The sequence below is a fragment of the Bactrocera neohumeralis genome, chromosome 6 (assembly GCF_024586455.1).
Source record: "Bactrocera neohumeralis isolate Rockhampton chromosome 6, APGP_CSIRO_Bneo_wtdbg2-racon-allhic-juicebox.fasta_v2, whole genome shotgun sequence".
NCBI lineage: Eukaryota > Metazoa > Arthropoda > Insecta > Diptera > Tephritidae > Bactrocera > Bactrocera neohumeralis.
The window spans coordinates 27,097,131-27,111,893 of NC_065923.1; the positions used below are offsets into that span (position 1 = coordinate 27,097,131).

General features: G+C 36.1%; 4 protein-coding genes across 4 annotated transcripts in view; 2 read left to right on the forward strand and 2 right to left on the reverse strand.

Annotated features, from left to right (window-relative positions):
- Positions 1-10,556, reverse strand: part of LOC126762437 (uncharacterized) — a 39,433-nt gene extending 28,877 nt beyond the window's left edge. The window contains exon 1 of the mRNA XM_050479170.1: positions 10,210-10,556. The gene's annotated coding sequence lies outside the window, so the exon portion shown is untranslated. The remainder of the gene's footprint in view (positions 1-10,209) is intronic.
- LOC126762428 (cell division control protein 6 homolog) overlaps positions 1-14,763 on the forward strand; it is a 133,951-nt gene that overhangs the window by 79,061 nt on the left and 40,127 nt on the right. The gene's annotated exons all lie outside the window — the stretch shown is intronic.
- On the forward strand, positions 11,311-13,210 carry LOC126762435 (LETM1 domain-containing protein 1). Its single transcript, XM_050479167.1, has 4 exons — positions 11,311-11,604; positions 11,696-12,199; positions 12,254-12,542; positions 12,614-13,210. The coding sequence occupies exons 1-4, from the start codon at positions 11,489-11,491 to the stop codon at positions 12,944-12,946; spliced, it is 1,242 nt and encodes a 413-aa protein (XP_050335124.1). The 5' UTR covers positions 11,311-11,488; the 3' UTR covers positions 12,947-13,210.
- On the reverse strand, positions 13,481-14,509 carry LOC126761855 (60S ribosomal protein L14; the record flags this gene model as incomplete). Its single annotated transcript, XM_050478280.1, has 3 exons — positions 13,481-13,773; positions 13,981-14,175; positions 14,378-14,509. Coding segments are annotated over 3 exons (528 nt in total), but the record flags the coding sequence as incomplete, so codon positions are not given.

Below are 14,763 nucleotides of genomic sequence, written 5' to 3' on the forward strand. Positions count from 1 at the left end.
TAAACATAGTGATTTGAAATTTGCAATTTTTTCAATAAAAATAAAAAAAGTTTCTGAGAATAATAATTTTCAAAAAATCGAGTTCTTTTTTGTCGTCTTAAATTCTGCAACACCTCTAAAATATTGTCCTAAATTTTCAAGTTGATCCGTGTACTAGTTTTGGAGCTAGCCTTGAGAACTTTTGCGCTCGAGTCTAGCTAGGCTAAGTGCGCCGTCTTTAAATGCGTTTTTCTCGAAACTGTGGTTTTGAAGTCGGTTGGCAAGATTTCTCGAGAACTACTCAACCGATCTTCATGAAATTTTACACAGGTCTTTGAGATACAATTCTTAAAAACTTGGACGAAGGATTTTTTTCGATTACAACTATTTGAAAAAAAAACTTGTCGTGAAATTTTCACTAAAATTTTAATTTTTTTGTAAAAAATTCTGCCAAAAATTCAATTTTCAGTTTTTTCCTTTGTACAAGTTTTAAAACTTGTACGAAGGAAAAAAACTGAAAAACATGTATTTTTTCACTTTAGATGATCTTATAAGGAGTTATCCTGCCAAACCGGGCGCATCTTTTTTCCGAAGGGTCACCGTAACTGGCGTCGCAATGGTCGAGTTTAAAATATTCTTTTCCAAAAATTTCAGAATTTCTATGTTTTAATAGTGCATGTTTGTAACAATAAAAAATTGTAATAAAATATTTCATATTTTATATGAGAAAAAATTTGCTGAAAAATGGCCCGAGGAAACCCATGTAACCCCTTAAATTGTTCTAAAACAACGAAATTACTGTGTAAACGAACCAATAATTAAATTGAAATATATACGAAAGATAACATTCTTTTTAGGTATAGCTGAAGCTTCTCCCACCATAAACTATAAAATTATACAAATTAATTATATATAAATAAATTAAATTTTGTTCGACAGTTTTGCCTTCACATAATCTTGATGCTAATTTTTCACGTTGAGAGCAAATACCTTTTTATACCCCGCAATCTACCTAATGGATAATTATTTCTGAATAAGTACACGACTGTCGAATAAGTAACTGATATCATGTGCTCAACGAAATAAAATATCGAATCGCGTAATCTGTAAATTTAACTCACACTGCGCTCGGAATTTTGTAAAATTAACAACAGTGCCGAACTTGATTAGATATTCTAAAACAAAAATAACCCTTATATATTTAATTTCTCTTTTTATCGCACTTATGTATCTATATTTATGAAGTGCTTGTTTATGTTCTTCATTAATATTTAGTACAATGGTTTAATACCACTTTTCGTTCACAATGTTTCATTTTCCATAAAAAAAAGGTTGTTATTTACCATCGTATTTGTTTTCGTGGCCACAACAAGTCAAGGCCACTATTGACTCCTTACAAAAGCCATTAGTGCGATGTTATAAATCAGCGGAGTTATCGGAACACTTTTCTATTTTTCGAAATAACATCACATACTTATCCTAATATACAAACATGCCGTAGTGCCACTTTTGAGGTTAGCTTAAAAGCACACTTTGCTGACAGCTGACAAGTAATTAGATATGCGTGTTTGTGCATATGCTTGTGCTGTGGAATATTCTCAAAAGCAGCTTCCACGAATAGGAAATAAACACTTCTGCATGTGTATGCTATCATTTTTCACTCTCGCTAGTTTGGCTTGCACATACATGTATGTACATATATTTGTATGGTATACGTTTGTGTGAACTCATGTCCGCATGCTGACTAATGTCAGTCATGTCAAACGATTCTGTTTATGGTTTGAAGAACATTCACACCGGATATGTTTTCGGAAAGAAATAACAAAAAAATTGCACATTTTTACGAGTGTGTATGAGGTGATAGAAAAGTATTTGCGAGGAAAATATTGGATTATCTGTATAGAAGCAGGTAAATATGCGCAGAAAAGGAAAGTGCAAGCTTAAAATTATACTGCTTTGATAATAAAGCAGATTTATCGAAGCAAAAGCTTTCAAACAGTTATAGTGGACAAATCTAAGATGCGAATTTCTTCACTTAAAACAAGATTTCAGATTTATGGCATACATTTTAAGACAGTTGTACATAAAAAAAAACTTAATTTTTGAACTGCATTTTTGAACTATATTTTTTATTTTCGAAACTATATTTTTTTGAAGAAAAAAAACCGAAACTGATGCATGAAAGTCGCGCATATACTGCATTTTATGGCTTCAAATCTTCCTTCGATACAAAGATGCCGTTGCTGCCTTTATTTCAAGATATGATATACGAGCTATTCAAACACGAAGCCGAAGAACTGATAAGGAGCATGCAACACCTTCTTTGCAGAATATGGTAGGACGAAAGCATGTCCGATGATTGGAATTTAAGGGTGCTTTACCCAATCCACAAACAGGGGAGACCTTTATGCCGCGATGTCTGAATTATCCGTGTAAAACTAATACGGCTGTATAAACTGACGTTGAGTAATACATAAAGCTCCGTAAGGATCGAGATGGACCTCTTTGAGCCGTTCGATATCAAACGAGGTTTCAGACAAGGCGACTCCCTATCGTGTGGCTTCTTCAATCTACTGCTGGAGAAAATTATTCGAGCTGCAGAGCTTAATCGAGCAGGTAAAATCTTCTATAAGAGTGTACAGCTGCTGGCGTATGCCGATGATATGTTATCATTGGCCTCAACAACCACGCCGTTAGCTCTGCTTTTTCCAGAATGGATAACGAAGCGAAGCAAATGAGTCTGATAGTGAACAAGGGCAAGATGAAATATCTCCTGTCATCAAACAAACAGTCCTCGCGCACGCGATTTGGCTCCCACATCACTATTGACAGTCATAATTTCGAAGTCGTAGATAATTTCGTCTATCTTGGAAGTAGCTTTGACACCGCCAACAGCGTCAGCCTGGAGATCCAACACCGAATAACTCTACTTTGGACTGTGTAGGCAATTGAGACGACGAACAATGATCAAACTCTAGAAGTCACTGCTATATATTGCCCGTCCTGCTATATATTGCAGAGGCATGGTTGATGACAACATCTGATGTGACGACATTGCGAGTTTTCGAGCGAAACTTTCTGCGGATGAATTATGGTCCATTGCGCATTGGCAACGTCGAATACTGTTGTCGATGGAACGATAAGCTCTACGAATTAAGAGACAGCGGCTACGTTGGCTGGTAAATGGTAAGAATTTTTAAGCTAGCTGGAATATATTTGAATTTCAGGAAACATTTTACTCTCTCAATTTGCGAAACTTTACCAACCGGACAATCAGTATCTGACAAACCTTACAAAATACTTTCGTAGCTATCTAGGATCTTATAACATTAAGCTCTATGGTGAAAAATCAAACTTTTCACGAATGAAATATGTAATCTAAACGTCCACAAACTCCCACTAAGAGCTTATGATATATAATAAAATAATTCCAAAAATGCAAAACCATTATTTTTAATGCAAAAATTTTAAAATTATAAAGTTTAGCTGAGAACAACACAAAGTCATGGCAGAAGAATGCAATTTTAAATCGTTTCCAATGTTTTGTGTTGCATTGTTTGCCGTCATCGCGCCAACACAATCGCACATTTAGCTTATTTCCACTTTAACTTGTGTACAAATAAATGCACTTTCTGCTTTGTTTATATACTATGTACATAGGCATTTATGCGTTGTACATATGTATAAGTTTTATTGTGTGACACAAAGGCATAAACAAGGGCAAGTGGCCAAGCGTCAAACGGTGGTATGCTGCAGAAATGCAGCTCCGCAATATTATGTGGCATTCAAATAAGCACCCACGCAATTGAAAACCTACCGAGTACATGCTTATTTTATAGTTAAAAAACATTGCAATATTTGTACATATGTATTATATATTTATGCTTATGCAAGTATGTACGAGCACGCATGCCCTGCAGGGAGGTCAGTAGGTGCAACGCTTTTAAATGACACGAAGTTGACAAAGTGATCAAAATAAAATGGATTTGAGTTAAAAGAGTAAAAAAGACTACAATTTTTACATTAATAAGACATCAACAACAATCACATTAGCTTAGAGTTGTTTAGTGGGAAGTTTGTGGTTTCAAAACCCGGCCAAAATATTATCTAAAGTTAAATTAACAATAAAAAGGAACATCGTTAATCATTTGAGTATATCTCTGTTATGAAAAAACGACTGGCATTCCTATAACATCAGTATGAGTATGGGTAGTCGAAAAAGTCTTTTCGTATTTCTAATCAAACTTCATTTCTGATTTTTTTATATTTATAATGAACTTTAGTGAATCAAATATATACCATTTTGGTCTACCACTTTTTGCCATTTTCCTCTAGATACATTATTCCATCAGTGTAAAACTTTTCTAGTTTCTCGACGAAAAACTGCGATAGGTAATTTTCACAGGCTTCTCTTGAAGCCAACTTTACTCCATTAAGGAAGTTCTGCATTGACCGAAACAAATGATAGTCCGATGGTGCAATGTCACGGCTATATGGTGGATGCATCAAAGCATCCCAGCCAAGTTCTCCCTGTTTTAGCCGAGTCACCAAAGATGTGTGTGGTCTAACGTTGTCCTGATGTAAGGCGAAGGCCTTTCTGTTGATCAGTTAAGGACATTTTTTTTTCGATTGTTTGCTTCAATCTTATCAGTTGTTGACAGTGAAATGTAGAATCAATCGTTCCACCAGGCAGGAGCAGCTCATAGTGGATGATTCCTTTTCAATCCCACCAAACACTAAGCATAACCTTTCACTTGCGACCATTTTTTGAGCTTCACCACGCTTGGACCATGATTTTTTTCGCACATTATTGTCGTTTTTAATGCAGTTTTGGTCTCCTGTTACCATTCGCTTCAGAAATGGTTCGTTTTTATTTCGTTTCAGCAAAGAATCGCAGATTTTCACAGACAATTCAGGTGGTACCCATACATCGAGCTTCTTTTTGTAGCCAGCCGTTTTTAAATGGTTTAAAACCGTTTGATGATGAATGTTAAGTTCCTTAGCGATGTCATGGCTGCTTATGTGACGGTCCTGGCCAATTTTTTCTATAATTTCATCGACTTTTTCAACGATAAATCGGCCAGAGCGATATAGGACTGCAACGACATCTATTGACAAAGTACGACTACCCAATATAAGCCATTTTTATCGTCTCTTCTGCCAAAGCTAACGTGCATAAAATTCAAAATGTTACCGAAATGTTAACTTCAAACTCATTTCCACCTTCATCAGTGCTCTTTAAAATTTTGCTGCTCCCTGCGCATTTTTGTCGACTTAACAACGTTTTTCCTTCAGGCCACGTTATATCATAGTTATAAGCATAATTTAGTTCAAACGTTGCTATTTCTTCGCATGACAGCTTTCTACTTTGATGCTTTGTTGGTGTTTTTTTTTTTTACTTAATTTGATTTCAACCATAAATATTCTGCACAAATCCTATTAAAAGTAGTGTGCGTATTTGCCTGCGCTTTTATGCATGTTCCGCCAGCGCTAACGTTCAATGACGCCTTGACCTTGGATACCGCGCCATACGTCGCACCGCCCACTACACACAGTCTCCTCAACTTTGTAGTGCGTGCAAAAAACTTGAAATAAATATGCATGCAATGGTGGCATTAATGCAATTTTGACATTAAAGCGTATGCAACGTAAGCATTGCACAATGTCGTGCATCATGACGTATGAGTAACCAACTCCATATAAAATGAGTGTGGTCTACAGGGCGTGTGAGTAACTAAGTTTGCAGTGCATTCAATGTATCCAACGTTGATGTGTATGTGTGCAGCAATCACTTAGCCGAGTAATGTATTTATTGACACTCGACACTCACTTCACCGCCAATTGGCACGCGTTTTTTGCTTGTGCGCTTAAGTGGCCTTTGAGTGATGTCCTTTCGGATAAGTAGAGTTCGGAATGACGTGGCAATATTAATAATCAATTGCATAGAAAAGTGAGACTTAATTACGAAAGCAGGAAAAAATTTAATGTCTTCACAAAATATCTTTCAAATGCATATTAAATGCCTTCCATTTTGAAATTATTATTATTTACTTTTTACAACTGTTCATCACCCTTCAAAAATTTTGTTACACTTTTATCTATCATTTTCTGTGTATTTGCTTTTCCGTCAGTGCAGAGCATATTTAAAAGGCATTCCACAGGTGTGTCTCTTCACTTTGGGTCAGTGCCAAAAATATATAATATTTGCATTTTTCGAACAATTTGACTTTAGACACAGTAAAAGTTCACTGCCTGTGGCCACTATATAAACACAAAAAGCAAATTGTGCACTCGAACAAATAAATGCCATACAAATAATTCAGAGCTATTTTTTTTACTTACATAAATGCCATAAATAAATAATACGAAGTGTACATTTACAATAACTGTTTCTGGAAAATTTTTCAGGGTGTATTTATATAAAACATTTATATAAATGATTAACCAGACCAGTTCATTTAGCCATGCCCATCTGTCCGTTTATATTGGGTAGTCGGAAAAGTCTTTTCGTATTTTGTCAATAGATGTCGTTGCAGTCGTATATCTCCAGTGCTACAATCACATTGTCTCACACTATATAGTGTTGGAAAAGTGAGATTTTAAGCTCCATTTCAAAATTAAATTCGAGGAAGTTGAAAAAAAGTTACAGCTGTTCGAAAATGAGTGAAAACAATGAAGAAATTCGCTATATTTTGAAATTTTTGTATAAAAAAAGGAAGAATGCAACGCAAGCCACCAATGAAATTTGTGAAGTTTACGGAGACGATTGTGTATCAGTTCGTGTAGCACAACAATGGTTCGCTCGCTTCCGTTCTGGAAATTTCGATTAAACTGATGAAAGCTTTACATTGTGGAATAATTTCTCTAGCGGAAAAATGCCAGAAAGTGGTCGACTGAAATGGTACATATTTGCTTATTTATTTATTGTTATAAATAAAATATAAGTTGAAGGTTGATCTGGAATACGAAAAGACTTTTTCGGGTTTTTGAGATTTTTATCAGAATTTTCGATCACGCTATTTTCTCACCAAGAAGCTGCTTATTTGGCGGAACCAACTATATCGAACTACTATAGCAAACTGGTCTATCAAAATCAAGTCCGTGAATTTTTTTTAATTTATTAGATATCTACACGAAATTTTTCATAAGTTATTGTCCAAGACAACGGTACAATCAATTGATCAAATCAGTCCACTGTAACATATAGCTCCCATATAAACTAATCGATAAAACTCAAGTTCTTGTATGGGAACTTTTATTATATGTAAAGAGTATTATATCTAATTAAGGGACAACTTAACTTTTCTGAAGGCAAAGAGCTCACTTGCGATTATTTTTGGAACAGAAGAATCTTGCGAACGCACAGATATCAATAATTTTTAACCGTTCGCCATTTTCAATAGTAGCCTGCAAGAGAACAGCTGAGCTCCGACCTGCTCCCACTCCAAAGAACCCGAGGCAAGGTGCACTTCCGTGTCAGTTCATCAGCTTTGCAGTTACGTATACCTGTGATAACTTAATCAAACTAGTCTTAATCAGAAGTAACTAATATGCTGTTGAAATCCTTAACCACCTTCGAGTGCATAGTCATTGTGTTCAAGATTAGTATTGCCGCTCTACTATTGGAATAGATAATCAGATTCCTTAAGGGAGCTGAGCTCTAGAGTTTTAGACAAATCGGTTATTTGATGGCAGAAATCTCAGCAATAGACAGCAAACCTCATGCTGCTCGAGTTTATTTTCTAGCGCTTAATTGGTTTAATTGTGGTCTCTAGAACAACAATAGTATTCTCGATAAGAGACGCCGCCTTACCCCAATTTCTCCTCTACATTTCTTCTTTATTGGCATAGCTTTACTTGGGAGTGGCCAGAAACGAGGAGAATGAAGTCATTTGTTGAAATTCACGCAAGTGGGGAAAGTTACCTGAGCGCCAATCACTTGGGAGTGGCCAGAAACGATTACTTTACATACGGCTTAAGTAGCTCACGACTTCGGGTCTTAGACCAAGTATCCTCTGGGTAGTCAAAGGCATCCTTTTGAAGGCGAGCTTAAGTGAGAAGGCGAACCATCTCTCCCCAAGGTTGTGCGCCGGGTTTGGGACCCGGATAAGTAACCACCTTTTTTGTCCTCTCCAAGAACTTATTATCTAAGTGACATCCTAATTATTTCACTTTTACAGCAGATTTAAGGCGAACGTATCCGATCCGCGACTGTGGGACTTTATATCTCTTAGGGTTTATGCCAAGGCTATGTTTAGCCGCTCGGTTTTTTATGATGCCGAGATAAGACTGAGTTAGCTCATACTTGGTACTCAGCCCTTTCCCTTTGTTAATGACAATCACCCGACTTTCCTCGTAAGTCGAGTTACCATAATCCCTAACTCTCCCTTGTGACATGCGCCACTCCACACAGCTACGATCATTCTGTCCCAGAGAAGACTGAAAATTAAATGCTTGAGATTTGATTCAGGGCCATATCTTTTAAGAGCTATTACGACCGCTTCCGGCAAAACATTATTCAGCGTTCCACCGATACCTACGAAGGTGGTTTACGGTAAAAAAAGAGTAAAAAAAACCGTATTTGACGCGAATGATTCCCTCTGTTTTTGAGATATCGATCTGAAACTTTGCACCCGCAAATGTCTCTTCAAAAAGCTGCTTATTTGTCGGAACAGTCGATATCGGACCACTATAGCATATAACTGTCATCCAGGAAAAGCTCTTGTTGAAAAACTCTTTCCTTTTACAAATTTTCTTCACAAAATTTGGCATAAATTATTATCCAAGGCAACGCTACAATCTTCGAACAAAACTGCATAGATTGGACCACGATAGCATATCGCTGCCACCGTCTGAAGTCAAGATAAATATCTTTTTGTGTAATTTTAAGCATTAGAATGGCACGCGTGAAGGCTATTAAGCTGAAGTACAACCGAAGTTGACGTTTTTCTTGTTTTCTAATGTATTTCTAACATCTATTAGTTTTATCAAAAGAAAAAATACAAAACTACTAATATATTCAAAACGGAAACTAAAAGTTATTTTTTAGCATAAAATTTACAAATAATTTATTTCGTAGACTTTATGGCACCCTTATGTTAACATGCCAATAATTATGTCTACCAACTAGCGTTCTGTTTAGGTTTACTCATACACACCCTAAATACACCCACAACCTAGACATTGTAATGTTAAATCAATTGTTTAAGCGATGATACGCAAATGACAATGTTTCTTCTGGAAAAAGACCATTCACATAAATGCCGGCCTACAATACACCCAAAACACATACACATAAATACTTTGCAACACATTTATTTAGCACTTAACACTCGTACAATTATTCTGAGTGGTCACAAGTGTCTTTGAATATTGTCTGCCTCAATCATTTCCACCCGAACAGGTGTTTTGCCGCTTCTTTTGTGCATGTGTACATATGTATGTGTATATGTGTGTGTAATTGTATATAAAGCATTTCCGCTAGACATATTTATGCATATCCGACAAGCTGAGTTGGCGGTTGTCATCGGCCAGAGGGTGAACACCTGAGCGCTGCTGCTTATTTTAAATATCTCTTCTAAATTTCAACGTTTTGCGCACATACATATAAAACGCTTACACAGCCACATGTGCGCATCCATATACACATTATTGCAATATATGTGTGTATATATTATTGTATAACTGTATGTTTGTATATAGCTGAGAAATGTAATACAGAAAAGTCAACACTTGCCAGTCAATCCACACATTCCCACTGTTGGGCGCGTTTTTGACCCAAACGCTTTGTTTTTGTTTGCACTGACAGTCGCTGGCGCGAATGTATGTATTTGTGTATCTAGAAAGTTGTTGGAACTTTTATTTATATTCGCGCCTGCATTTTGCTACTGCATCTTACATATGTACATATGTATGTATGTATGTACTATATGCTTGTGTGTGGGTGTGTGTGTACATCTAATATTGTATAATATTTGTAAAAGTGTAAAAGCAATGTGCCAGTCTTCACTTCTCACGTTTTCAAGGATACTCTCTGAAGTGAATTAAAAAATTTTTACTTTTACTTATAAAATCTATGCCACACTGCATATTCAAGGTGAACACATATATACATACATATGTATACACATATTGACACGCACCCATACATTTATATATATACATATATATATATATGTATGTAGGTATGTATAAACGGATGTATGCAAATTCAATAGAATAAATACTGACAACAATAATAACATGTTACAATATCCCACCGAATGCCAGCAACTTTATGTTACACACTTTTATTTCATTACATTTTTCCACACCGCGCCTATAACTATGCTACTTCACATAACCGTGCACTTGTTTACTCCACACAGTGCTTCTAAAAATTGAGGTACTTTCGAAACAGCTTCAAAGCACAAAAAAATTAATTCTTATTGCGTTATAAAAGTAATTAAGCAATTATTTTAGTAATCAACGGCCGTATTTGATATTCGCACGGATGCACCCATTGAAAGCGTTATTCACATGGATGTTGGGTCTTTTATTTCGTCTACACTGAAGCTGCGAACGTCTTGGAGCAAACTGACTTGTTGTCGCGCAGCGAGTAGATTAGTTTGGTTGGTAGTTGCCGATTCTTAAAAGCTTTCAATTTGAGCTTTTCAAAAGTTTAACGCTTTTTGTGCTCTCACTCTCTTTCACCGGTAAAGTGGTAATGACATGTACAGTTAACGCTGTAAATGGTGCTGGATTGCCGTTGAAGTAATTCACTAAGCCAAAGTCATCGTATATCCTCAAAAATTTTATGAAGTTTGTTAGAGGCAATTTTAAACAAATCCTTCTCATCCCTCCGTTTTCAATTTCATTTGTCTTAAATGATTGGATAATATCTCAAAAATGTTGTGTCTAAATTTTAGTGTTCCAAACTTTAAAACGTTTCCCCCACAACTCACGTTTTCAGAGTCGGTACTCTTCATAACATCAAAACTACTGATCGTTTTGAAATTTTGAATATTATTTTTATACAGGTAACGCTATACGAGGTAACGCTGGAGAAATTTTCAAATGCATATATATTTTTCTTTTATAATAATAAGTTAAACGATTTTTCTCCAAAAAATTGCTTTTTATCCTACAAAGTGCTCTCAAATAGGGAAAAATTTTAATTTTGATAAATAGTTTCAAAATGGTTTTTAAAAATAATTAATCGTTCTCTGGACGAATTTAATTGAAATTGACAATTAACATATAATTTGTACACATTTTTTCGACCACAGTGTATATTCAAAACCTTTAAAATTTGACATTTCACACTTTTATTGCCCGGTGGTTTGTTTTCATTTTTTGTTTTGACATTTTGCTGTTCACATTACTCAATAGGACGGTATTTTTCAAGCATTCATATTAATTCTCTGATTTTACTGGGTCAAAGTGCTTTATCTATTCAGTGGCGAGGCCACAGGTGATATCTTCCGCATGAATCCATTCAAGTAGGACGAGGTTCAATCAAAATAAAGGGATGACCCTTGCGCTACGCCTTTTGCGCCGACCGGCTTATCTCTCCCAAAGTAGTTCATTTACACTGCAGCGGCAACAGTATGCCACCCCCCTAGCCATAGTCATACGGAAACGAAGGTAAGCTACTATAATTTACACCACTACGTATACTTCACACATTATTAAGTGAAATATAACAAATTTTAATTATTTAATCATATTTTTGTAGTGGTGCAACGGAGAAACGCGCTGTCGAAAAGAAATCACAACTCCCACCCATCGTTCCACCTAAAATATATCCAACAGAACCAAAGCATGAAACAGCTAAAAGTGATGACTCGGATGATGCACAGAGTTGGTCTAAATGGCCACCACCCGCAAAGGATGACAAAAAATTATCTTCCCAAAGGCTGTCAAGAGAAAACGTCGAAGGCTATATGTTTAAACATTTTTTTGACTATATCAAAAACTATGAAAAATTGTTGGAGAAAAACTTTCCCTCAGCCATGAAATTATATCGCACTTATGTTGACGGCGTAATGGATTTTTACAACGATATGAAATCTTACCTAAAGGTAGCGCGCATTGTGAATAACTCACCAATGGGACTGAAAGCGCTCAATCGTAAAGAACTTGAGCTCTACATGCAAATGCCACGCGATATGATGAAAGTTGCGCCTGCGTTAATTGTCGTGGCACTGCCGCTGGTCGGTTACGTGGCGATGCCGTTAATGTAGGTATATTGTAAAAATAACACACTGTCATACTTTCTTAATTTTCCATTTAGTTTCGCGTATCCACAGCTATTCTTATGTTCGCATTTTTGGACCCTACAACAACGGGCAGAGTTCCAGCAAGCGATATTGCAAAGGCGGCTGAAAAATAATAAATCTGTTTTCAGAATTCTACAATCGAAATTAAAGGACGCCAAGAAACACGAAAGTCACCAAGAACTGCAACAAATACTGGGCATGTTGGGAAGCGGCTTTCATCCCAGTGTCGAGTCATTGCTCAGAGTCAAAGACATTTTTGCGCAACCGCCATACGATCTGCTCTCTCTAAGTAGGAAACAAGTTGTGAGTAGTTTTTATATACCGTTTTGGAACACATTTATTACAATATTGTTGTAATTATTTTGTTTTTGTAGAAATTGTTGTGTCAACTGCATGGGGTCCCAACGCCTTTGTTCAAACGTTATCACCTTGCGGAGCATGCGTTTCTGGTACATAACATGGATTTAGCTATTGTACGCGAAGGACATGTTCATAACATGCATCCGGATGGTATTAGACGTTCTTGCTATATACGTGGGCTCAATCCCAGCAATCTTAGCCATGAAGAAATGATAGCATGGCTACGTAATTGGATAAAAATTTCCACATCACTTGAAGAGCAACATATTAGCATGTTCCTGTACCTGCCAGTGCTATTAGGCTATAACCATCCAAATAATTGGCACTTAATTTATGACAAGAGTTAGATGGTTAAATAAAAGCGAACGATCGTAATTCAAGACGCACTTGAAGATAAAGAAAAAAGATTGAAAGGAAAGAACTACCACATATCGAAGTGCCAGGAAAGAAGCTTTCTTATCATTATTTTAAGTTTATTTTATTGTTCATATACATCAAATGATTCGTATTTTGTTACGAATTATATTAGTACATATATTAGCTCCATTTTTTTGTTAAAAATTTAGTACCTCACCTTTTTTCATAATAAATATGAATACTGCACTGTTTAACTAATTTGTTTTCAACTACAATCCATTTAGCATCGCATAGTTTTGTTGTTGTAACGGCAGAATCATTCTGAAACAATTTCGAGGCATGGTGCCGCGATGACAGTCCTTGGCCAGATAGAAATCCGAGTCCGTTCCGTTTACTTAGACCCGACTGTCATATGAAGGGCTTTAATTATAATCGTGTTCCATTTCACGTAAACACGTTTCGTTAGTAAAACACACTTAAAACTGTTCCTACTTAACTTCAATACTACGAAATAAGACTCCACATTTCTTTATTCCTATAAAATAACTTTATTTTCCTCCGAAAAGTAGTCAACTAGTACACGAGCATACTAAGCTGAAAAGTTAAAAGACGGTGTTTACTTTTTAGCAGCACCCTTCTTCACACCTTGCGCCTTCAATTCACGGATACGTTCGCGCTTGTCCTTCTTCAATTTACGCTCTGTACCGTCAGACTTGGTACGCTTCTTCAGTGTGTTGAAGGCAATGGTGAGCAACTTGTTACGTTGACGCTTGGCATAACGCAGCTTGAAACGATCGAAATCATTCAAATGAGAGCGCTAAAAACAAAAAAGAAAGAAAACTTTTTAAACAAAATACGAATAATTTAACACTTAAATTATAAGTCATATTTTTCAGAAAATAAATAAAATAGCTTCATATATGTATCAGCCGGCAATTCCTATCAAGAACTTTCATTATCATCATGTTAAGGTTGTAAATACTTTTTGAACACAAAAGATAACCGTTAATTAATTGAAATTTACCTTGCAAATATTCTGTGATCTTGACGACCATGGGCTAGCCTTCCATTGGGCTTTCATGTCGCTGTCCTTCCATGCTTTGCGTACAATACGTGTGGGGGCAGTGAAGGGGAACTTGATGCGGTATTTGGTCAGATGTAGATTATTCAATCTGTATTCCTGACGTGGTACACCGGTCAAGGGACCATCAACAAGCACCTATAAGTTGATATTGTTTTTTTTAATTGTATAAACATATTAGGAGATAATATAGTTTTTATTCGACATTGAACTAAGGGTATGTTTCAGTTATGGTTGTAAATAGCTTCAGTTATGTATCAGTTGGCACTTCCTATCGTGAACCGTATCATCACTTGCATACCCTTTGTACAATATCGAACAAGTATTCACATTCACTTACGCGTGTTTGATCAATAACGTCAACAATGGCGACTAGGCGGCCCTTCAAGGGACCCGCCGAGCATTTGGCAATGCGGCCAGTCTGTACAAACCTCTGGAAAGGCTGTAAATAGATAAATGAAGTATTAGTAAATCATTAAGTTGGCTCTGCTCCACGTTTCAATATGACAGTTCCAAGTGGTACCACCACCACGTGAAGTCGTTTCGCAATTGCAAATTTATCACATAAAAAACTTCAACAATAAATGTAAATTAATGGGGATCTTTGTACACTAAGAAGTCATGCACCATTATATGATTGTTCACATTTTATTTACACTTTTATTAAAACATTAAATGAGGAGAGAAATTATGATGTCTCCTTACCATGGTTAACCGGAAAGAAAG

Bases quoted from the DNA above. Each gene is read 5' to 3' on its own strand.
- LOC126762435 (XM_050479167.1), top strand. From the start codon at position 11,489: ATGACCCTTGCGCTACGCCTTTTGCGCCGACCGGCTTATCTCTCCCAA. The intron at 11,605-11,695 runs GTAAGCTACTAT...ATATTTTTGTAG, and splicing joins ATAGTCATACGGAAACGAAG to TGGTGCAACGGAGAAACGCG. The intron at 12,200-12,253 runs GTAGGTATATTG...TTTTCCATTTAG, and splicing joins TACGTGGCGATGCCGTTAAT to TTTCGCGTATCCACAGCTAT.